The sequence below is a fragment of the Notothenia coriiceps genome, unplaced genomic scaffold, assembly GCF_000735185.1.
Source record: "Notothenia coriiceps isolate Sejong01 unplaced genomic scaffold, NC01 NC01_scaffold00015798, whole genome shotgun sequence".
Classification (NCBI taxonomy): domain Eukaryota; kingdom Metazoa; phylum Chordata; class Actinopteri; order Perciformes; family Nototheniidae; genus Notothenia; species Notothenia coriiceps.
Window position 1 is genome coordinate 468,585 of NW_011348499.1, and position 23,537 is coordinate 492,121.

The following is a 23,537-nucleotide window of genomic DNA, read 5'->3' on the forward strand; positions in this document are numbered from 1 at the left end:
CATTTCATAACGCGTGCTTTCGAAAACTGGACCTGTAGTACGCTGGCATCACTTTTCAGCTAAACAGCGGTAATGATAGTTGAGAACAGAACTCTTTTAACAAGTTTGCATTTTAAAAAGCTTTTTAGTTTGTAACCCATGCTATGAAACGGAAAAACTGATACCTGGATATGAACCATGGAACAAAGCATAAACAAATGATTTAAATTAGTGTAGAAAGTACTTCCACAGTGTGTGTGTGTGTGTGTGTGTGTGTGTGTGTGTGTGTGTGTGTGTGTGTGTGTGTGTGTTTGCTGAAAGGTGCACCACATAAAATGAATAATGTACGAATTTCTATATATTTTATTCAGCTGGAGCGTGGCTTGGCTTCTGATGCTGTCAGAGGAAACTGTAATAGCCTGGAACAGAAGGCAGGGAAAGGCCTCGGGCTACGCTGCAGTGCAGTGCAGCCAAGGCCATTATGTAGAACTCACTATATCATGATAGCAGCCATTTTAGAGTGTTGCCATGCAGTGGGGTTATAATAACAAGATAAGAGAGTGCTGATATGAGCGGAGTGAAAGAGGCGAGGGAATGAGCAGTCACCGGAGATGGAGAGGAAGACGGCAGGAAAGAGAGAACACAGGAGGGAGGGTGAAGAAGGCTACAGGGAGTCATGACTGAGGCTAACGCAAGAGGCTACTGCCGGCTGATATGAGAGGGATCGATGAACAGGGGAGGACAGAGGGCTCGGTTAGAGGAGGAGATAAAAGATGGGAATTCAGAAAGGGGATGCAGATGAGATGAGAGCTAAATGTCATCAACTGGAAGGTTAAGTAGACAAACAACAAGGTTTAACCCAAATTGTTTTGAACGATATCAATGAGTCTGATCAAATAAATGAGATTGACCAAGTTATGAGGTAAAAGGAACCAAACTGTGAGCATACCGAGGCGAAGGCACTGTCGCAGGATGCCTCCCGACGACATGTTTTTCTCAGCTTCTATCTCTGTGAAGGTAAGGGAGCTGGCAAAGATGAGAACATCCACGAGGTTGATGAGGCGGTGGAGGAAGGTGACTGAAGCCTCCACCGTCAGACCCTGGGAGGGTTCGATATTCTCCAGTTCATGCTGGTGGTGGACGGAGTAAAGATCACAGAGTTATTCATTGATAAGTCATACATACATCCTTCAATTCAGTTTATATTGAGTACAGGCTCATTGAAGCTATTAACGATACAGTAACTATTAGAATACCTGTACTTTGTATGGATGATAAAAACATGAATAGAAAAAAAACTACATTTAAATAAAAGGAAGCCAATGTGACTTTACGAGTCAGAAAACAAATGGATCAAAGAACAAAAGTAAGAGTAACGCAGCGTCCACACGGCGGCGTGCGTTGAAGCTTGTCGGAGGGCGTGTCTGAAACTCGACAAACAACCAATCACATTAATCTCCCGCCCCAGACACACAAGCACGCGGTTTGGTTGGCTAGAGCTTGTACTGGCGTATGATTTGATTGGCTGACGCTTCGGCCGAAGCCTCAAAAGTTGAACATTGCTCAACTTTTGAAGCGAGCAATGCGAGCAAAGCGAAGCTCCCACAATGCAGTTTGGCAAAGCGTGACGTCACCCCATTCAAAGTGAATGGGCAGAAGCGTTGAAGCTTCAACGCACGTCGCCATGTGGACGGGCCGTAAAGGTTCATCCTTGACCTGTAAGGAAACTGTTTGTTTTTTTAATGTTTTCTCAAGTGACGTTTAATTCACAACATTTTATAGTTACACGCAACTTTACAATGAGTTGCCATAGAGAGGATAGGGGTACAAAGTAAGAAATTCAATTTAGAAATGTACCAAAGATTTAATAATAAGAAATGCTTTTAAACTGTAATAAATGTGTGGAATATTTGAGACAGCTATACTGATAACACCACTTGATACAACATTAAAATACATTGAAATGTATTACATCGAGTTTTAAATCTGGTTAGAAACCAAACCCAATAAATGCAATTGAATTAAAAAGGAATTGAACTTCAACCTGTTTCCTTAACAGGGCCGTAAAGTCATTGACGGAGGCAAAGAATGGTGTAAGGGAGCGGCAGTCAGCGACATCAGACAACACACAAACAAAGTAACAATGTTAGGAGGCCACTAACTGTGGTCTAATGTGATTGGAAAAGGTCAATGTGGATGGATAACTTCCTGTGATCGGAGTCATCGACTACACAGCCACAGTAAACACACACACACACACACACAAGGAGACTCACAGAGGAGGAGGTGGCAGCAGAGAGCAGAGGTAGAATGCCTCCACAGGCCATGATGAGGTTGTCCACCACCTGGGAGATGATGTGAATACTGTTGTGGACAAACACCACGTTCTCGCTGCTGTTCACAAAGTCCAGAATCGTCTTTGTGGAGTGGCTGTGAGGGAGAGGATCAAATGTTGCTTTGTTAACCAAACACATATTTAGAATAAGACAAGTAGGGGCATTTTTGACAAATGTAAAGTGAGAGCCTGTTTTTGATGATATAATAATAATGGTATGGAAATAACAGTGTTTTGCTTACAGATGTTCTTTGTTGCAGTTTAATGCTTACATTGAAGGATTCAAATAACTTTCTATTTTTACAAAAACATTTCCTGTGCTTTGGTCTAAAGTGTCCTCAATGGGGAATGGATTTCAAAGTATCCCTAGAGACCCTAGCTTTTAGTTTCATGTAATGTAAAGTACTGCTTTGTGCAATGGTTGTGGCTATGAGAAATATTTCAGGCCAATATCTATTTTTGCCTTTAAGTCATTGCCTTAGCAAAGAGAAACACTTTACTTTGAGTAGAATAAGTCTACTAAGTACTACACAAGGATTCAACAAGCAAAAGTAAGAAGTAAAATCTTCCCACTAACAAAACAAAGATTGGTGAAGGACTCTTCCAGGCAGCTCTCAATTAGTAGAAGGCTTAAATGAAATCTGGTGTCCGCTCCTCAGAGGCACAAAAAGCCAATAAATCTATTTTCCATTAGTCAATTAACAAAATAATTGTTAGCTAAAGCATGAGCAATGTCAGAGTCAGCAGATTGTTCCCGTACCTCCTCCACATCTGCACATCTGTCTCAATAGAGAAGAGCAGGTCAGCCAGGAGGCGTTGGTGCATGTGGGACCAGCGGAACTCTGGGATACGAAACATGGTGGAGCGAGGGGCCGGGTTGCTGCCCTCTCTCTGCTGACCTGCAGACCCCCCCGCTGCTGCTGCGGCTGCTGCTGCTGCTGCTGCTGAAGGCTGGCCCTGGCTTGTTTCCTACGGAGAGAAACCAGTTATACACAATTAGCTTTAAAAAGGAAAACTTACGGCACAAGAGGACTATTTGTAATTAAATGATCCATTCCGTGCTACTTAGAATTTGTAAGAAACACAGTTTTTTCAACTGAAAAAAGGTATTGATGATTTCATATAAATAGAAGCATCTTAGTCTCACTTCTCCCAAACACATGAATATTCATAAAGATACATTCAAACACAGTAAAGTGATAATGCAAGTGTTTGGTAAATATTGATTATATACTAGATTATTGCTTAATGAATATTTGGATATTGTTTTACTGTTGTTATAGCGGTTTCCTCTTATTTCAATACTTTTCTTTATTTTACCTTTTCCGTGCAAGAGAAACATTTTTCTAAGAATTCAAGGTACTACGGGATGGGTAATTAATATGCAAACGGTCATTTTTATGTGTGAAGGATTCCTTTAACATAAGGGTTTAAAACTGAAAGTGATCAGTTCTCTATATTATCATGTAAAAAGTATATATTTAAAGTAGAGAAATCAGTTAAAGAAAAGGGATGCGTACTGTAGTTGAGGTCTCCTTTAATTCAAGTCTCTCCGTGTCTAAGGCCACATTGGACACGTCCAGTCGGGCGATTTTGATCTCTTTGGTCTTGCTGACAGGCGCTGCAGTCTTCTGTGCGTCAGCGGGCAGGGTTTCTTCTTCAGTGGTGCTGGTGGTCTCTAAAGGCTGGCTAGGTGAGGGGGGGTCTGAGGCTGCTGCGACCTCCTGGGCTGTAGAGGTTGGTGTGGCATCAGAAGGCTGCTGGTCTGGTGTAGCGGGAACAGTTATGGAGGAAGACTGGTCATCTCCGGGTGCTTCCGTCTCACTCTGTTCAGGTGTTTCAGTTAGAGAAGTCTCAATCTCCAATCCAGACACCTGCTTCTCTTCAGCTTCACTCTCTTCTTCCACTTTTTCTTGTAAGTCAACCGCCTGCTTCTCATCACTATCTTCATCCGTCTTTATCTCATGACCTTCCTGATTATCAACCTCGCCTTCATCGTCGTCATCTTTAGCTTCCTCCTTTTGTCTTACCTCTCCTTCCTCTCCGGCAACTGCAGAGGCATAAGAGGACTCTTCTTGGCTATCATCAGCATCACTTGGGGGGGCCTGGTCGCTGACAGAGGACATGTCAGCCAGATCCTCGTTGAAGAAGGAGTCTCCTTCCTGCACAATGTTCTCCAGACAGGCCGCTGACTCGGGGGACGTTTGGTCCTTATTATCCTCTTGTTCTGAAACCTCGGGCACCTCTGTGTCTGCTTCATTCAAAGAGTCTTCTGGTGTGGAGGTTGATGATTCCCCTTTGATAGCTTGAGACTTGTCATCATCTGTTGCAGATGTTTGTGCATCATCACTTGCAGATGGTGTAGCAGAGTCTCTAACTCCTTCTGTTGCGTTTGTGTCCTCTGTTTGCAGATCATCGGAGCTCTTGCCAGTGGAAGTCTCCCGTTCCTCTTTATTGGTCTCTTCACTCTGTTCTTCTTTATCGTCCGTTTGTGTCACAGTCTCTTTTCCCTCATCACCTGATCCATCCTTGGAAGACTCCTCAACAACCTGCTGCTGCTCTTCTTCTTCTTCGTCGTCGTCATCCCTGGTCAGGATGTTGGACACGGTGATGGTTGCGTGTCCACTTCCCTCAGCAGCCTCTGGTGGGCTGGAGGTAATGGTGGAGTCAGATGCTGTGTCCGGAGACTTGTGGGACAGCTCGTCCACTGTGAGCTCAATGACTGTGGAAGGGGCCGTCTCCTCTGCGGGGGTCCCGTTAACACACTCCATGGTGTCCGATCTTTGGCTGACACCAGAGATGGTTCTGAGGGAGCTCATAGAGCCTGTGGACCCCTGATGCTGGTACTGACGGAACATATGGGACAGATTCTCTTTGTGCTGCTCGAAGGTCACCTGCAAACACAAAAGAGTACATGTTCAAATGTAAGAAACACTTGGCATTACTTAAAGTAGTTGGTCCATTATTTATTGGAGGGAAATTCCGATGTATTAAAACTTTGATAATTTAAATAATTTCTGAGACCCAACACAATTCTCCAAGTATTAGAACAATCTAAGAATGTGTACACAAGACAGCTTTCCAGAATATTTATACTACTTTATTTAGGTAACAAACTGAAAGTGAGTGCACAGTAAACACGACTTGAACTTCCTGTACTAACAGTATTTGAAACTTTGACAGATGTTAACAAAAGGAGCTCCAAATAAATGTGGCTAACCAGGCAGCTTATTCAAAACCTGAATGACCATCGACTCGCTTATGATTCCCATTCAATCAAACCTCTTATTAAAGTTACAGTTTATTCAGATTCCAGCACATTTCTATGAACAATGATTTGTTGCTACATATAGGAAACATAACAGTTACACAAAACAGACCCAAGCTTCTATCAAATATATGAAAGACTGTATTTTTGTTTGAGAATGGAGAAAAGGCATCATGCAAACCTTATGAGCAATGTACTTCAAGAAGTCATTAAGATGTACCAGTGGTTTTACATACAAATAAATATCCCAATAATGCCATTAAATATTTTCCCAAGTCATCTCATCAAATAAGCTCTCACACTTTAAAATTATATATTTTGATTTGCAATTTCAGCCGTTACCCCATTTTATATCCATGTGTGATATAATACCCAATTATCCTGCTTCATCTGGAAACATCAAATAATGGAAGATATTCTCAAAATGCTCTTTAGTTGTGAGTTTATTATAGCAACTAACCACTGGGACCATTTGAGGCTAATCATTCAATATTTAAAACTTTTCCTCTCTCTTATGTGCAGCTGCTCACAGCCTATTAACCTCCATCAGTCTTCTTACATCTGATACGGGTAGACGAGACTGCTAGTCTATAACGACAATGGTCTGCAGTGGCATTTGAGGAAGAGCCCATCCATGTAAGCAGTCATAGATTAGCAGTGGATACTATTAGTGGGTGTCTGCTAGCTGTTCTGAGTGCGTGTCCAGCATCGGCAAATCCTCCCACGCCTAATTTAAGACCCTGCATTAATCACTGGGCCCTTCGAGGACAGAAAGTCAAAGATGGGTTGGGGGTGGAAGGGGGGGTGCAACTAGACCCGCTTTTTCACCTGAGGCTATTTGGACAGGAGCAGAGAGGGAAAGAGAGAGCGAAAGAAACAAAGAAAATGAGAACGCAGAGATCAAAAGGAAGAAGAAAAAATAAGAAATTGCAAAGCAGGAAGAGGAAGAAAGTGAGTCATTGAGAGTGGAAGAAAGGAAAGGGAGAGAAAGGAGCTGATTATTTGTAATTAATTAGGCGTTATTGTTCTAAATTAGCCTGCTACACGGGTGCTCATTAATCTTCTGTAGTGGGTAGCAGTGATTGGTAATCCATAGCTGTTTTCAGAGTGCACAGCCTGCTCTAAATGCGCCAGTAGTCCGTCTCTTTCCAAGTGATCACACAGCAAGACCGTCTACCCCATTAGTTTGAGCTTAATTTGACATTTAGCATTTTAGCAATTAAAAGGCTGCATTCAGAGCACGCTGCTATGGAGTTTTGTGTGAGAACAGTGCAGAACATAACGTCATAGATTCAGGATGCAGTCTGTGCATTAAGATGATGCATGTTGGCCTTAAATGGGGCTCTGTAGCAGATCCAGTTACCGTTAGACAGAGGTAGTATACGTCTGTGGTTTTTTGAAAGAGCGGTTAGCCTCGCTACAATATATAGAAACTGCCTTGGGTGGCTAAGACATCAGCGCCGATCTAATCTAATTTCTTTCTACTCCATGACTCGGCCTGGCCTCAGTGGGGTATGGGAAAATGTTATGGTAATGTACAAAAACATGGTGGGCTTTTCTAATGTGACAGGTAACATGGTATTAACTGGGCGCAGAAGGAAGGGGACACACTATGATTAGCAACAAGGCATTGCCATACGTTTCCACGCATGGACGTATTTTTCCTGCAGTAAAACAATATTTGCGATCACATTTACACAACAGTCCATACGGAATTCAGTATTTCCATTCTCCTCATGACTGCTGTATAGCTGATCAGGAATAAGCAGAGTCCCCACACCACAACCTGTTTGGTGAGGGTCAGGGGGGGGCAGAGCGGTGATCTTTGGAAGACCCCCGCTGTAGGAGCCTGGGAGTCCCCATTTAGATAAATAGATAGAGAGCGACCACAAAACAAAGGGGAAATGGGGAGGGCAGCATGGCTCTAATCCGATTAGCTAAATGCAATTCCTCCAGCAAAATCAATGTCGTCTGCTACTGCGCTGCTGGCTGGGTGGTTTTTTGCTCTTGTTCACAATATCGTTGTAAAAACATTTTTCTTCTTAGTTTTGTCCTCCCATATGATCCAGTCATGTGTATACAGTCTTTATCTGTAATTTATATCACAACCTTAGGAAGACAAGCTGACACAAAGGTCCTTCAGGATAACGTACACTAAACTAGCCCCAGTCAAATTCATGGGGTTTTAACCACCTCATTATTATGTATTTCTCATTGAGATTTCAATATTTATTGTAGGATTACAGAATAAAAGACATCGATATACGTACTGGTGATTGTCTTTGTTTTAGAAAGTATAGACAACACTTGATGCATGGCTATTATCTAGCATTGGCTTTTCTATCTTCCCACTTTCTGCTCCTTTGTCAACTTGTCAATGAAACTGAAAGGCTTTGTCATTAACCACAGGAACGTCTCAATAACCCTAAAGGGCAACAAAAAAACTTCTGGACAAACTATTCTAAGTGGAAATGGAAAAAGGTCATAAGATAAAACTAAATTCTTCCAAATATCCTCAACTTATTGAAAAATACCAGCTCAAGATATTTATATTTAGTCAAATATTTGTTGGCTCATCTCTGCTCATATTCATCTCTGGTGTAAAGCGTCTGACAGGCATAATGAAGTCCGCCAGCAGAGTCTGAAGGACAGAGGGACCTTCACACCCCAATGTCTCTCTTTTGGAGATCTCCTTGTTCTCAAACTGATTTGTGTGCAGAGATGGACGAGGGGCACCTTGGGTGAGTGTGTGTGCAGAGTGGGGGGGCTGTTGTGTCAGCGTGCCCACCTGCAAGAACATCTGTCTGTTGAGAGAGACGCTTATGCAGGTGCACTCACTTTCTAATGACACACACACACACACACACACACACACACACACACACACACACACACACACACACACACACACACACACACACACAGCTAATCTCTAAATAACATTAAATATAAAGTCTCAGGCTGATCTCAATTCATGGAACAAAAGGCTGCACTTTGAGGTTGGACAGAGACAAAACATTTGGGCCGCATGGCACAGATTGAGCTTTTCTTAAGTTTCCAGCAAGGTGAAAATACACGTTTTTAACCGCTGAAGATTGATAGGACAAAAATTCAAGAGATCCGAAGTAAATATAACACATATGGTCATTCTGATCACTACAACGCGACTCAATAGAAAAATAAGTAAAAACTTCAAATGTGCAAGTCCAGTTACAGGGAATAAGGAGCTGAATTTCTCCAATTAAATTAGTAAAAGGCCTGAACTTCGGGAAAACAGGGAACTCATAAATGTAAATATTTTACTGGTAAACTTTGATTTTTTTCCATCTGCATAAAATGTGAATATGTAATTTAGGTATGCAATTCAAAATGCTAGAGAACACCCCTACCAGCAAAATGATAAAAACATCTTGATGAATGTACTGTCTACACATGCCAAACTGACAACCTTACCACAGTTGAGACAAGGGAAAATAATTCCTAATGTCTGTATGGATGAGAAGTGTGCACATATGTATTTGTGAATGCATATATGCACTTATCAAGAGGCTCCCAGTGGGCTGGTTGTATTTATGAGGCCTTGTTTCTCTGATTGTTCTCACACGGTTCCGATGAATATTCAATGGGCTTGGAAAGAAGGGCTTTCTAGAGCCCAAGAGAAAAGGAGGGCAAAGAGAAAATGTGCCTAGTAACTCACATTCGCACACACACATGCGCACAAACACACACACACTCATGCGTGCAGACACAGCCCTGAAGCAGTGGGAGGAGAGAGCAGCAGTGACAAACAGCTTCGGTGCTACGAAGGTGGCAGGAAATCTATCAAACGGGACAATAAAATTGCAATTGAGTTTCTTTAGCTTTTTTATAGCAGATGCATGGATCTTGGTGGCTAGCACCCGATGCAGCTGTCTGAGTCACAGGCGGGGTCCCTGCACTGAGCATGTGTGAGTTTCACACACACCTTACAGTGTGTGAAACTCATTGTAACTGGAACCAAGAAGAAACAGCATTCATCTTGTGCAATTATAGGGAAAAAAGGCAATCACAGCCTGTCGAGTACAAAGAAAAATAAACAAGTTCTGCACAACATCAACCTTCACACATTGCTTCGTTACAAATTGAGACCCTTACACACACTGCAGCTTTTTGAAAAAATGTAATAAGGTAATTATTTTTATTTATATATTATTTTGTAATCTTACTGTCCAACAGATTAATTACAATGCAATGGAATTCTTTGAAGCTAAAATGTGTAACAAAAAGTGGGCAGTTCGGATTATCTCCATGTTAAAGTAATTGTATCAAATTACTTTAGTCCTCGCCAAGAAAGTATTGAAATAGGTGGTCTGAAATTACCACCGAAAATGGTCCATTCTTCTTAATTATAGTATTTGTTTTATGATTCTCAAGTTCAGCATCATGAACTGCACATTCATTCCATGTCTGTAACATAAGGAACTGAAAACATTGAACTTTATTATGTGCAGATATTCGTAAATAGCAGAAACATTACTGCTTGCAGTTCCAAAAATGTAAACCTAGAATATTTAACAGGGTAAATGATATTTATATTGATTTATATATATATATATATGGTTTCATTACAAAAACCCATATACTTCTCTATACTTTGAATGAAATGAAGTCTACATCAAGTACTCATGTTAAACAAAGGGATAAAAGAATATCTTTTGAATTTTATTGTAATATTTAATGATAAAACAGTTAAGTGTGCAGACCTCTGCTATCGTACATACATGTGTTATATTTTCTCCATCAGTGTTTCACTGTCCCACGATGTGCCCTCAACATTTCTACCTCACACACCAAATAAAGTTCTTCGCTGCCTTGTGTTAATTTTACTAAAACCATCATTTGTAAAAAATGTATTCTCACAGCCGGTTAGTTCTGCAGTGTTCAGAGGTGTGGAGAGCACCCAGTATAACACACACAGCTCCTGCTAACTGTTGTCTTCCCATCCTCATGACCCAGCAGTCTGTCTGTGCCCCCTACTGGACGCCCACGCTCACAGCAGCCACTCTGCAGCGGAGCGTCTCATATCACAAGTACTTCTTTAACTCAGCCTTCAATCTGCCAGGCTTAAAAACCCCCCAGACCACAATCTGACACCAACCTCAATTACTTCACTGCTTTGGAACAGAGTAGCGCAATATGATATCAACAGTGAATTTTTCGTAAGGAGCATTTTGAATTCAGCTTTTGGAAATACAAAGTGCCAGAAGTTTATTTGTATCAGTGCAATGTGAAAGAGAGAGACTCTATAAACAAATAAAGAGTGGAAGGGCTGGTGGACTCATTCCCAAAGGTTTACGCTGGAACTAGCTTTTAAATTATAATCACTGTATGGCTTCCAATGGCATAATCTGATGGGCACTGAGAGGCAAGGTCCAATTACCATCCCATCCTACGCTGCAAGTTAGAGGCTCGGACGATAATGCTCTCTAATTTCTTATTTAATGAATTGCATTATGTCAGATTGAAACTAAACACATGGGTGACAGAGCTGATGGCTTTGACTGAATAGCGCTGTCCGTTTGGCAGGGATCAAACTGAGGAGGAGGGCTACGGTTACAGTAATGTGGTGAATGTTTAGGCTGACAAAACTGAAGCAAGATGACAGCGTGTGTGTGTGTGTGTGTGTGTGTGTGTGTGTGTGTGTGTGTGTGTGTGTGTGTGTGTGTGTGTGTGTGTGTGTGTGTGTGTGTGTGTGTGTGTGTACAGTACAGAGAGATACAGAGTGTGTGAGGTAAAATGAAGAGAAACAGAAATGGAAAGCAAAAAAGAAAATGAAACAGATGATGAGATGGAAGAATATCCACAGGGAAAGATAAACAAAGCTGTGATGAGTGTATGTGTGTGTGTTTGTGTATGTGTGTGTGTTTGTGTGTGTGTGTGAGGCGTGCATGGATATAATGAGTGCCCTGACCTTGGAGTGTGTGATGGACAGGGTGTCCACCCAGACCCGCCAGCCGCCCCACTCGTATTTGATGGCGTGGTAGAGGAGGATACGGAAGATGGCGTACACCATCTCTGTGATCTTCTGCTCCTCGCTGTTCTGAGGGTGGATGTAGCACAGGGAGAGCATCCACTCCTGCCACACGGAGCACTGCAGCAGGCTCCTGGAGCAGAAAGATATGCGCTGAATATGAATCCCACTGGCATTTAAAACACTGTATGTACTTCTCCATCTTGTGAAGTGGTTGAATTCTTACCTTCGGTTTTCTCGACTGTTATTGAACAGTTTGATCATGTCTGACAGGAAGACCTTGCGCACCTCCATGCTCTCGGGGGACGGGGGTGAGGCCTTCAGCAGAGCAGCTATTACCTTCAGAATTTCTAGAAATATTAACAGAAATGTACAAAAAGTTAGTGGAACAAGATATAAAAACTCGTGTTTGTCTGTGGTGTCTATTCAGATATTTCATACATTACAGCAAGTTATTTTAAAAAGTAAAAAGTTTAGACTTAGAAACATCAAGGATTCTGCTTGGAAGTGATATTTACTTTTGGCCGCAGAAGGAGAACAAGCACAAATCAACCACTAAATTGGTCTCAACATGTGCAAATCATTGTGTCACAAACTATCTGAACTCCCAGCTATACACACCTGAAAATCTGTGCCTGTAGTAAAAAAGAAAACAGAACAGAGGAGAATAAAAAACAGTCCGGGACCCTTGATCTTTATCATACTGTAATGGGTTTGGTATTGTTTCAAACGAGAGAGCCAGAGTCTCAGGGCCTTCTGGTAGGCTTGGCTACGGTTTAACCAGGGAGACTGACTGTTTAGATGAATTATCTAGACAATGTCAGTGTCCATTTACTTTGAGTAGAGAGACGGCGGGGCTTGGATTTCACTTGTCTCTTCAGACCTTGGCGCTAACCGATGCCCCCTTGCCCCGGCAGACGGTTGTGTTGTTTCTACGCCTTAGTCACTCAAATTATGAGTCGCTGAACCTTTACCGCCAGAAAATTACCCCAGCATGTACCGGGAATGAGGATGGAGGGATGGCGTATTCCCCTTCTTTTTTTCCCCATTTGCTTTGGGTTCCATTCCCTTGAGTTAATTTGAGGGAAACGGTACTTCCTCGGTTTGTTTGATTGGCTCTGACGTTACTAAAGACTGCAATCAGGGGGCCATTTTGGGAGTTTGTCGCAGATGAAATCAAGAGAATGCACGGCAAAGGAGAAACAGACCCACCGCTCTGTGTTCCACCAGAATGTGCTCACAGGAACAAACCCGTACAAGGTTTCTGAGATATATACCGCCTGTCTAGGATGGTTGGGTAGGAGAGTTTTTAACACAACAAAGGCTTATGATAATCAATGTGTGACTACAGCAGGACCTTGTCAGATTAAGGCTGGTTGGAAGTAAACCTTGGTTGTCATTATACCGACCGCTTGGATTCCAAACTGATTAAAGCTGTTTTTGCAAGTGTGTGCACTAAAGTAGGAAAAAAAAGGAGAGGAGATGTTTTCTTTACTTCGCTGAAATTAATACTTAACATTTCAACATATGAAAAGATTTTGTGAGCTTGCGTGAAATTAAAGGTAAGTAACGGCCTGAAAATATGAGATGGGAACACTGATCAAAGCCTGGAGTCGCTGTTTCCGCTTATTATTTCACCGCATATGAAAAATGAGCAGGCACTGTCTACTGGTAATGATGCACCGGGAGGACAAATAAGAACTTGATTGTAAATGTGTGCGAATACATAAATACTGTATTTCTGCATCTGCAAACGATTTTATTTATTTTTTTTATCCAAGTTATACAATTGCAATGTTATATTATGATCGATAACATATTTAAAATCATATATTAATGAGAAAATATCAAAATGAAACACTTAACTTCATGGTAAAATGTGTTTTTTAATAGTTATAACACATTGAATTAAAACATTAACCCCATAAAGTGCACAAAAACACTTTATGAATATGTTATGATTTAAGCAAATTCATTAAAAGAATCAACTCTAAATCCACTTTAATGTAACATTTCCCACTCATGATTAAATTACATGAATCATTCTCTATATGCAAATGAATCCTGACAAAACATGATACAGTCCTTCAATAAAACTAGCATATGTGTGTACATTTGTCACGTTAAGTTTTCGCACCGTCCTCATGCTAGGATTATGCATGATATCTGAGGTTCAGTTGTATGAAAATACCCTCTGGCTGCTAAATTTATGTCCTTCATTTGTTTGACTGTATATAGCGATCTCACGGTTCCATGGGGAATATCCTCAAGTGCAGTTTGGAGCAAAAAGGTATGTAGAGGGTGCGCTGCAGGGGATGATTTAGGAGAGTAGTGGGGCGCAGGGGAGGCACTTACGTGGGTTGAGAATCTTCACAGTGGAGTCGGGGTCCGGATGCTGTTTATGGATCACTTGAGTGCAGATCTGCTCAGTAAGAATCTACCGGGGGAGAGCGAGGGGATTCAAGTCATAAATATCCACATCGCTCTTAACAATAACAGAGACACAAACCACACTATGGATACACAAAGCTATGTATACGTTTCACCCTCGTGTAGTTTATGTCCGAATAATTGTCAAATCAGGTTTCTGCAGGAGGACAGCCATTCAATTTATTATTTAAACTAACTCATTAAATTGTCAAGTTGAATAATAAAAATGAAACTATGAAAATTAGACTGAGACGAGGTGAGTTTAAAAAAGGCAACAAATTAAATATTAAGCATGCATTTCAACACACAGGTTTTCTATAAAGATATTTTCAGCCACGTAAGCAGAGGCCTGCAGTGTGTACGTATGCAGAGGACTGACCTCAAACAGCACGTTGTAGGTTGTCATGGTGAACTTGCCGGAGTGGAGCATCAGGCGTTCAGTGAGCAGGGAGAAAAGGCCATGACTCATCATGACCTCGGGTTTCCTCCTGATCAGGAAAGTAGGAGGTCAAAGGTCAGTCAGTAAACATAATTATTTGCTAAACCACTAAACCGGAACATAATATACAAATCTGAGTTGTTATAGTTGCGCTGAAATACCACAACGATTCAAATGTATTTCAAATACTGATTCATAGTGAAAATGTCCCAAAATACCATACATTTAAAAATCTGTAGAAGTATAAATCAGCGAAGCTCCAGTTGACATTTGACATGGAGGAAATGAAAGAGAGTCCCTGCTGACTCAGTAAAAGCAGTTCTTCAGAGGAACCTCTTCATCGCTTTCATCTCTGATCATGTATCATCTCCAATTTTGGTATTGTAACAGAGCTCAAAAAACCTGTAGAATGTTATATTGTCTCACAATATGGCAAGACTTAAAAAAAACTCTTTCTAGAGTTGTCTCTGTTACTTAAACGGCTGGTTATTAGTGAAAATTAATTGATGAACAGCTTGCAATATTACCCCGAGTGTTATTATGCATCACCAGACAAAATAAAACTGGGCATTCTGAGAGATCTGGAGCACATGGTTATACCAAGAGCTTTTAAAGGGGCAGCACCCGGTAATTGACTGCCCATTAGACAAAAAGACAGCTCCCAGTTGAGACATAAACCTTTTTTTTTTTAAATCCTCAAAATAACAATCATCTAGGGTTTTTAAATGCATTATTATCCCCTTTTTCATATTTCATATTTTGACAGCGAGTCCTGCAGATCAATAGAGAATTCTCATAACCTGATCCTGATTTGGCTGTGGTATTTAAATGCAGCTGTATAATGAGAGTTTTCTGCCAACGTTAATATTTTACAATTGTTCAGTCACAAAAAGGGAAAAAAAAAAGTGCAGAAAAATGTAATAAATAGATATGGAAATGAAAACATTCAGAGTAATGTCAGACATATGTTATTATTTTTCATAATAACATTTGTTCCCATACGAAGGGTGTACTTTTAAAAATATAATTGTACATGTGTAATACAGACTGCACTACATAAACATTTACCCAACTACATTTCTATACTCGGGTAATAGAGTTTCAATAATTCTGTGAGTGTACTTACTTTGGTGGCAAGTGTTTCAGAAAGTATCCCATTACTTTCAGGGTCTGCACTCTAATTCCTTCACTGTTTGAGGCCAGAAGCTTGTAAATCACACTGTGAAAAAAAAAATTAATAAAATAACATTACATTCAAAATAAAAGTTGTTGTTTTTTTTATTTAATTTAAAAAATATATATGTATATATACATTGTTAGATAAAACTATAGTGGCACAACACTGAAGCTATGCAATAAAAACAATTCTGTGCCCAACTTTTAAATATGTACTTTGAGCAAAAACGACGTTGCAAAACTGTGAAAACATTGGCAGTTTAAATAAACATAGATCATTACCGAATCCCGTTGCGCTGGTCGAAGGCCTGGACCATGGACCCCGGCTGCTCTGACATCACAGCCACCAGCAACTGCAGCACGTCCATGAGATTGTCATCCTGTGGGACAGAGAGGAAAGGACTTGAAGCTATTGTTGTGTTAACAGAGAGCAGTGGGGAAAATACTGAAATACTATTGAAGTGCTGACAAAGTTATATATGACAAAACAACATGAAGGCATATATTTGTGTATCATTGCGAATTATTGTTGTTGAATTTAGCAGTAGCTGTAATGTGAGAAGGAAAGGTGATCAAAAACAGTAGAAATATTTAATGACATTAAAAGCAGCTAAAGAATTACAATCTGTGTTCTATGAAATCAACGGCTGCTACATGTCAGTATGCTTTTTAGGCAATGTTATAATCACCCTTTGATTCTTACAAGGTTCACTGCCTCACTGACTGATCTGACTGATTCATTTGTTATGCATCACTCCACTCTAAACAATCCACTTCTGTCAGGACGTCTAACTGGCAGACTTGGAAAAATAACAAGGAACAGCGATCATGTGTTTAGCAACAGGAAAAGTTAGCTATTGCTCTGCATATCAGACGGTGGGAGGACAAAGTGCAGCGCAGCAGTGTGAGGTTGCCATCTGGTGGTCAGCGCTGCAGTAACAACAGCCTACCTCATGCATGGTCAGGAGGTAGTTGAGGATACTCTGCAGCTCGTCTTCCTTCACTCCATGATCCTGGAATATAAAAAAATTCACAAATAATTTTACTCAGAGATTATTGATATATCTGCAAAGCTAATACACAGCAATTCTAAAGATGACCAGAGTTTTCTCTGATAATAATATATGTGACTTTGGGGTAAATTCAATGTGGCAAACAGGTTTTCTGTACAAGAAAACAAAAAAATCCAGAGTAATGTTAATATGATAACCAAACAGGGAGGGACATCAAATTATTATTTCACCTGAAGATAAGGAGCTGACTACAACAACATCAAGCAATATAGTTGGAGCAGTACAAAACAAAAATCCCAGGCAATATGTATTCTCCCATCATGATATCAATGTCTCATTATAATACTGTACAGTTCAGCCGCAGTTAAGATGGTTCTTAAAAGAGAGCAAATAATTTTTTTTAAATATATTAACATTCATATTCATTCAATAAAACTGTTGTGCCAGTTTGTGAATAGGTATTTTTATTCTCACTAGTTTCAATAATGTTTAAACACGGAGAAGCATCCACGTAAATGGCAGCATATTCTTTAGCAATAGAAAGATGTAATGAGGGCTAAAAGCTTCAATTGCAAAGCTGACATTTGAGTTCATTACGGGATGACCTACAGTTAACAACTTGTATAAAGTGGCAACTAGTTTTCTCTTGATCATATTAATGATGCATGTTCCTGGAGCCATTGACAGTCAGAACGCAACTCCACTGTAATAAGAGTGCACCAGCAACTACATTTATTATATACGGTAAATAAAACTAATGGAACCACGAGAAGAAATAATATTCACATTCATATGTGCCAGATTCCAAGTGAGTCAATAAAAGCCTGCTTTCTATTTGGTGATGGGGGTATTGGGCCGTGACATCATCAACGTACCTTCATTATGAGCTGCTTGACAAACAACAACAGAAAGGCTCGCAAAGAGAGGATCTCCTTGTGGTTTGGTCTCGGACCATCTGAAAAACAAAATGGCAAACAATGGCTGTTGAGTGGAGCTGACATATGAGCCAGATTCAGAAGGGAACGCTAGAAATGATAACATGATCAATGTATTTTTTGAAGCAGAGATCTGCACTTGATGCTAAAGTGTGAGCATTGCTGCAGCGTATATTTATGTGTGGGTCCATATTTCTGTGTAAGTACGAATGTTTACATGTAAAATGTTGCTTTGACTGCACGATGTGAACATATACTTCAGATGACATATCAAGTTACACCAGGAGCATGCATCACATTTTATATACAATATATGTTTCAGTGCATCCTCACCCATGCCTTTGGGCACGACTCCACTGCGGTCCTGGGGGTTGATGACCCAGTAGTAGTATTTCAGTGTGTGCATGACCTGCAGTACCGTGCCCACCCTGCGGATGGTGTTGTAGATGGTCACTGTGCTGATGAACTCCGTTGCCAGGTAAGTGTAAAGTGTCAGTTGCACCTGTAAACAGATAAAGCACATATTAAAAACACACTTACACATGTGCTTGATAGTTTGAGCGGAATAATCCGGTTTTAGTGTGTCCCAGCTTCTGAGCCCCTGAGGGTTGGAGGCAAGCCTTTCTCATTGACTGCAGGGACTGAGTCACAGGTGGAGGGATAACCTTGAACTCTGAGCTGAACTCTGAAACACTATAAATAAAATGTAGGGCAGGATCAAACAGAGTGAGAGAGGGTGATGAATAATGTACATAGCAACCGATATGTTACCAGGGCTATATTGAATACTGAGAACTGAAGCTATAAAGATGTATTCATAAGGTTGAAATTCACCTCCTAAATCAACAGCAGCTTCTTTTTGCATGTTTATTTATTTGGATTCTAACTTATGTCTGCACTGTTGCAGATCAAGATTGGGCTACACTCATTTTATAAAACTATTTGCAGAAAATAGATTTCACTGGTTGCTGCTTACGATTGATCAAACTCATATGATACAAACATTTCCAACAACTCCAGATAGTGTTGAGTCCTAAAGTCAAACATTTTTGAAAATGATACATTTAATAATTAAAAAATGTCATAACGTGTCTTTATCCAACACAATATTCTACTTTAATGTATATGTGTGTTTACCGTTTCAAAAATAACATTTTCACGGCAGCCACAAAAACTGTTTGCTCTCCTGGTTAAACATTGAATCCGAAGAACCACTTTTTACATTTATGTTGACGTCATAAAATATTACAACAGACACAGCTGCATAAAAGAAACAAATAGACATTCTGTATAGCTGTATTGTCTACATGTATTCAACCAAATACATAAGAACGGGCTGCTGTGTGTGTACGTGTGTTTCTGTTACCTTGGCAGGGGCATGGATCCAGATGGCGGGGTTGAACAGAATGTGGTCACACAGCTGCTTGAGCAGCAGGATGCCATTCTGCAAGTTGCTAAGGTACCTGGAAAAGGCCAGCGCAATGTCCAGGACGGGCCGCGTCACATGCACCTTGGAAGACTGGAGCACAGACGGGGGGGGCAGAGAGTGCCACAATAGCAGGTGAGAAAATGAGAGGGTGATATGTCAGAGAGAGGAGTCAAAGACATGCAAAGGACACATGCAGAGAAAGATGAGGAGGATCTCCTCTTCTGCCTAACAAGCACGCTGTGACCTCCAAATACAGCTGAGGGGAAACAAAGTCTGGCTCATATTAAGTGTCGGTGTCGGTGTGTGCCTCTGTAAGTGTGTTTTGTGGCGTTAAGGGAATCAGGCCTTATTGCGCCTCTGGGTTCATTACGCAGCTACTGGTACGGGAGGATGGCTCTCGTGTTTTTCTTTTCCAGCTGAGACAATTTGTGTTTTCCTCACCTTCTCCAAAGTGTAGCCGATGACGAGAAAGCCTTTGCAGGCAAGGACTTGCTCTTGCATAGCCACTGAGTTCTTCAAGAGCTCCATCACAAAGGATAACAAAGTGCAGCTAAAAGGCAGAGATAGACAGAAGGACAAACAGAGACAAAGAGAGAGAGAGAGGGTGAGTTAGACAGTGACAATAATCTATGTAAGCTGCTGACAAAGCCCCGACTGTGAAGGGCATATCCTACATGAAATGTGATTGAATGAGGGTGTCGTGTCCCCATTGTGTTAGGAGGGCAGATTCCAGCATCACCTTGAGGGCAGCAGATTTAACAACGTTGCAAATTCATAAGCAAGATGGCCTCACAGCGTCAGGCTGAGCGTTAAATCAAAAGTTGAAAATGGAGAATCTTATTAGCAACAGCTTTTTAAAAAACTTTTTGCAAGTCTCATTTCGACAATACACGCAGGCATAAACAATTGTTAGTAACAAACTGAAAAGCTCTTCACTCATAGTTAGTGTTTTTCTTTAGCAAAATTCATACGTTTGGGCAGAAGTGAGGCTAAGACTGGATAAAGTGTATTATACTCCATGAGTTGTGTGACAGATGTTTTAAAAAAGTGTTGCTGTTGTTAAACCTGGCCACCTTTTTCTTTATCTTACTAACCAGTTGTCCTTTTTTACATTTTAACTGTGGAGGAATTCAAGAAAATCTACGTCTTAAACAAGATTTCACGGTAACACAGGGTTACTATTGACATATAGTTCATTATGAGGGTGAAGTATTCCTTCAATATTTATACTTAGTCTTTTAAAACTATCACAGTGGCTTGAGGCAGCACAATTAAAACCTGATTAATTGTAGGATAAACAAAATCATTCATTAAAGTGCTTGTGTGTGTGGGTGTGTTTACCAGACAGAGGTGTCCAGCTCATGGCTGGAGGGCTGGCAGTAATCCAGCTGTGCAAACAGAGGGAAGAGGACCTGCACGCCTCCGATAGAGTGAATGCCGCTCTGGACTGAGTGAGTCACCACGGCCTTCACGTCCTACCGAAACAAACACACACGAGGCTGTTACATCGCCAACATTTGCATGTGGGTCATATGGAAATCAGTTATGTGCACGGAATGAGCTTCATGTGTTGACATATTTTAGTACTTGGATGTAGTTACATAGTCACAACAAAACAAAATGGTGTTTTTTGTATTATACCAACAGTCTGCTTTTTATCCTCACAGGAACAGAACTGTGATGAATAGTCATTTGAATCTTTTACTGCTGAAAAATACTCTTAACTTCAACCAAGTGCCAACAAAACAAATAAGCTTAATGTGTGAGAGGGTGAGTATAATCCAAGATTTCAATACTAAGAGTTTGGTTCTTTGACCTCTTTAACTTGTGCAAAACATGTTGAAAACATAAGGATCAGGAAAACCTGGTTATATTTCCTTCATCTGATGTCTGTGTTTTACGTCACGACACAAACAGTGGCTTGGCAAAACATTTTCCTCTCTATAGAAGTGGAGGTTTTGCACATGGCATAGCAAATCTGAAAATATAGGTCACATATTCATTCATATTTTACACGGTGTGTGTGTGTTAGTTTGCATGTGTGTTTGTGTGGTGAAGAAAGCATACGTTGTGTGTGGCAGCAAAAGCCTCCCTCACACAAAGGAAACAAAGCATTTTCTTTGATGAGAGGGCATGAGAGAGAACTCAATTAGTGCTTGAGAAAAGGAAACCTTATTGTGTGTATGTGTATGTGTGTGTGTGTGTGTGTGTGTGTGTGTGTGTGTATGTGTATGTGTGTGTGTGTGTGTGTGTATGTGTGTGTGTATGTGTATGTGTATAAGCCACATAAGAAAAACTTCCACTAAAAAGGTCACCACCTACTTCTAACAGGAAAGATGCACAGCGACACGTGTGTAGTTGCAAACCAAACCCGAGTCTTTGAGAAGGCTAATTCCACAGTTAGAGCAGCAGGAAGCCTTTCAGCAGCTGTAGCAGTCTGGCTAGCTGAACGCATTTGCACCTCTGCCCTAATGAGGCAATTAAAATTAAAAGATGCCAACTGGGCCACTTTCATTATCGCAGAGGAGGAAAGAAAGAGTCAAAAGTGGCTCATATGGAACAGTGGGAGGGAGGGAGGAGGTGGAGAATGTGCTTTAATGTCAGCATGGTTTATTATGGTTACAGTTGACTCAGTGATAATCAACTCTATTGGAATACGTTTATATGCACGCAAAATGTCACATTAAAGGAATAATTACCTGCAGCATGAGCGCGTGGGGTGAGTGAACAAATATGGATGCGTTGTCCTTGGGGGAGGACTCAAGGCAGAGCTGGGCATCGGTGGCGCGAGGGTTGTAAGCGAAGGCGATACTGGAGGACAACTTGCCATCATACAGTAAGGTCTTATGATGCTCCGCAAACAGCAAGTCACTCTCAGCCTTGTACTTGAATGTGCCCTAAGAAGATGAGAGGGAGAGACATTCAGTTGTAGAGAACACAACAGTTATACTATTTGCACTACTAGATTCACATTTTTCACAAGTGTCTAGATTACAAAATGTGTCTACACTAAGAACAATATTGACTCTGCTGCTAATATAAGGCAGCGTCAAAGTTATCTGCTCAAAAACACACGAGCAGTTCCAATTTTGTTTTCCATTCGGTTTAATTGAACTACCTTTTACCTTCATACCACGTGAGCTGGGTTAGACCGTCGTGAGACAGGTTAGTTTTACCTTTGACATCTCACTTTGTTGTTGTTCATAGCACATCCATGAACTGTAACAATGTACGGAAAATTCCAACACGTATCGGCATTTCCGTCACAGCGATCAGGGTCACTGGAGATGCAGCACACCCGAGCATGCATGGATAATTATTTTCTACTCTGTCGACCTTATTTGTTTTTGATTTGTATCTTTATTGTTTGTCAGCGGGTGTGTTGAGGTGGAGGCCAGAGTGTGGTGTTTTTTTTTTTTTTTCTTATACATACACACACATGCTCTAAAAGCTCTAAATATAATAAGAAACATATATATATATATATACACACACACACATATATATATATACACACACACACACACATATATATAATATACACACACACACACACACACACATATATATATATACACATATATATACACACACACACACACACACACACATACACTTCTTGTTACAAGAAGTGTATGTGTGTGTGTGTGTGTGTGTGTGTATATATATGTGTATATATATATATGTGTGTGTGTGTGTGTGTGTGTATATTATATATATGTGNACCATCCGCTGTGTAAATAAATACGTTGTGTTTTCTTCCCTCAGCCTCGCCACGCAGTGAAGCTTTTGTCAGTTCTGAAGTACATGGCTCACAGGAACGGCCCTGACTCATTCTTCAGCTTCCCGGGGAAGAACGCAGCTGTGAGTATACTTCATAGTGTCATACAATGCAACACCGAATATAAAAACATCCCATTAAGTGTGTTTGCGCATAGGTGATGAGCTGGACTCCGCTTTTGAATGATTCAATACATTAGCATCAATATTCCCTGCTTCATATTATTGCAAAAAATGCCATGCCAGCAGATTATGGAGCCTCACCATGACTGTTTCCCAAAATGTAAAATATGTTCTTTATTCCTCCTCTTCTTATACATACATTTATTATAAACTGATGGTGTGAAAAAAAGTGAGCACTTTAGATATTACATGATGAGTTCTCCTAAATCATTTCATATTAATTGCTTTCCAAGCTGATTTCCTGTGAGCCAACCATTCACTGACCCATGCAGTTTTTCAACAAGCTTCACAGATTATTAGTTATTTTCTACCATCACGACTCAGAGCCTTTTAAAACCTCAAAGACTTTTGTGCTCTTGCTGAAATGATATAAAGTATCTAAATATTGAGCTGTTTAAATGCATGATGCTTTGGCTGTTGGCTTTTTTTTTTCAGCTTTTGGACTATTCAAATCATGCTCTGAGAATTTGGGTTGTAACTTCCCTACATATTATCCTATTCACAACCTCACTGTTCTTTGTTGATCAGGCCACACAAACAGGCTGTGTCCTTTCCTTGCC

General features: G+C 40.6%; 1 protein-coding gene across 1 annotated transcript in view; it reads right to left on the minus strand.

Moving 5' to 3' along the window:
- Positions 1-23,537, minus strand: part of lrba (LPS-responsive vesicle trafficking, beach and anchor containing) — a 192,058-nt gene that overhangs the window by 134,380 nt on the left and 34,141 nt on the right. The window contains 19 exon segments of the mRNA XM_010775549.1: positions 929-1,109; positions 2,256-2,409; positions 3,075-3,189; positions 3,192-3,217; positions 3,219-3,283; positions 3,835-5,208; positions 11,533-11,725; positions 11,819-11,942; positions 13,948-14,029; positions 14,402-14,510; positions 15,588-15,680; positions 15,920-16,017; positions 16,588-16,650; positions 17,526-17,605; positions 17,919-18,087; positions 18,952-19,104; positions 19,456-19,564; positions 20,356-20,489; positions 21,714-21,911. Coding sequence (XP_010773851.1) covers positions 929-1,109; positions 2,256-2,409; positions 3,075-3,189; positions 3,192-3,217; positions 3,219-3,283; positions 3,835-5,208; positions 11,533-11,725; positions 11,819-11,942; positions 13,948-14,029; positions 14,402-14,510; positions 15,588-15,680; positions 15,920-16,017; positions 16,588-16,650; positions 17,526-17,605; positions 17,919-18,087; positions 18,952-19,104; positions 19,456-19,564; positions 20,356-20,489; positions 21,714-21,911 — 3,520 coding nt within the window.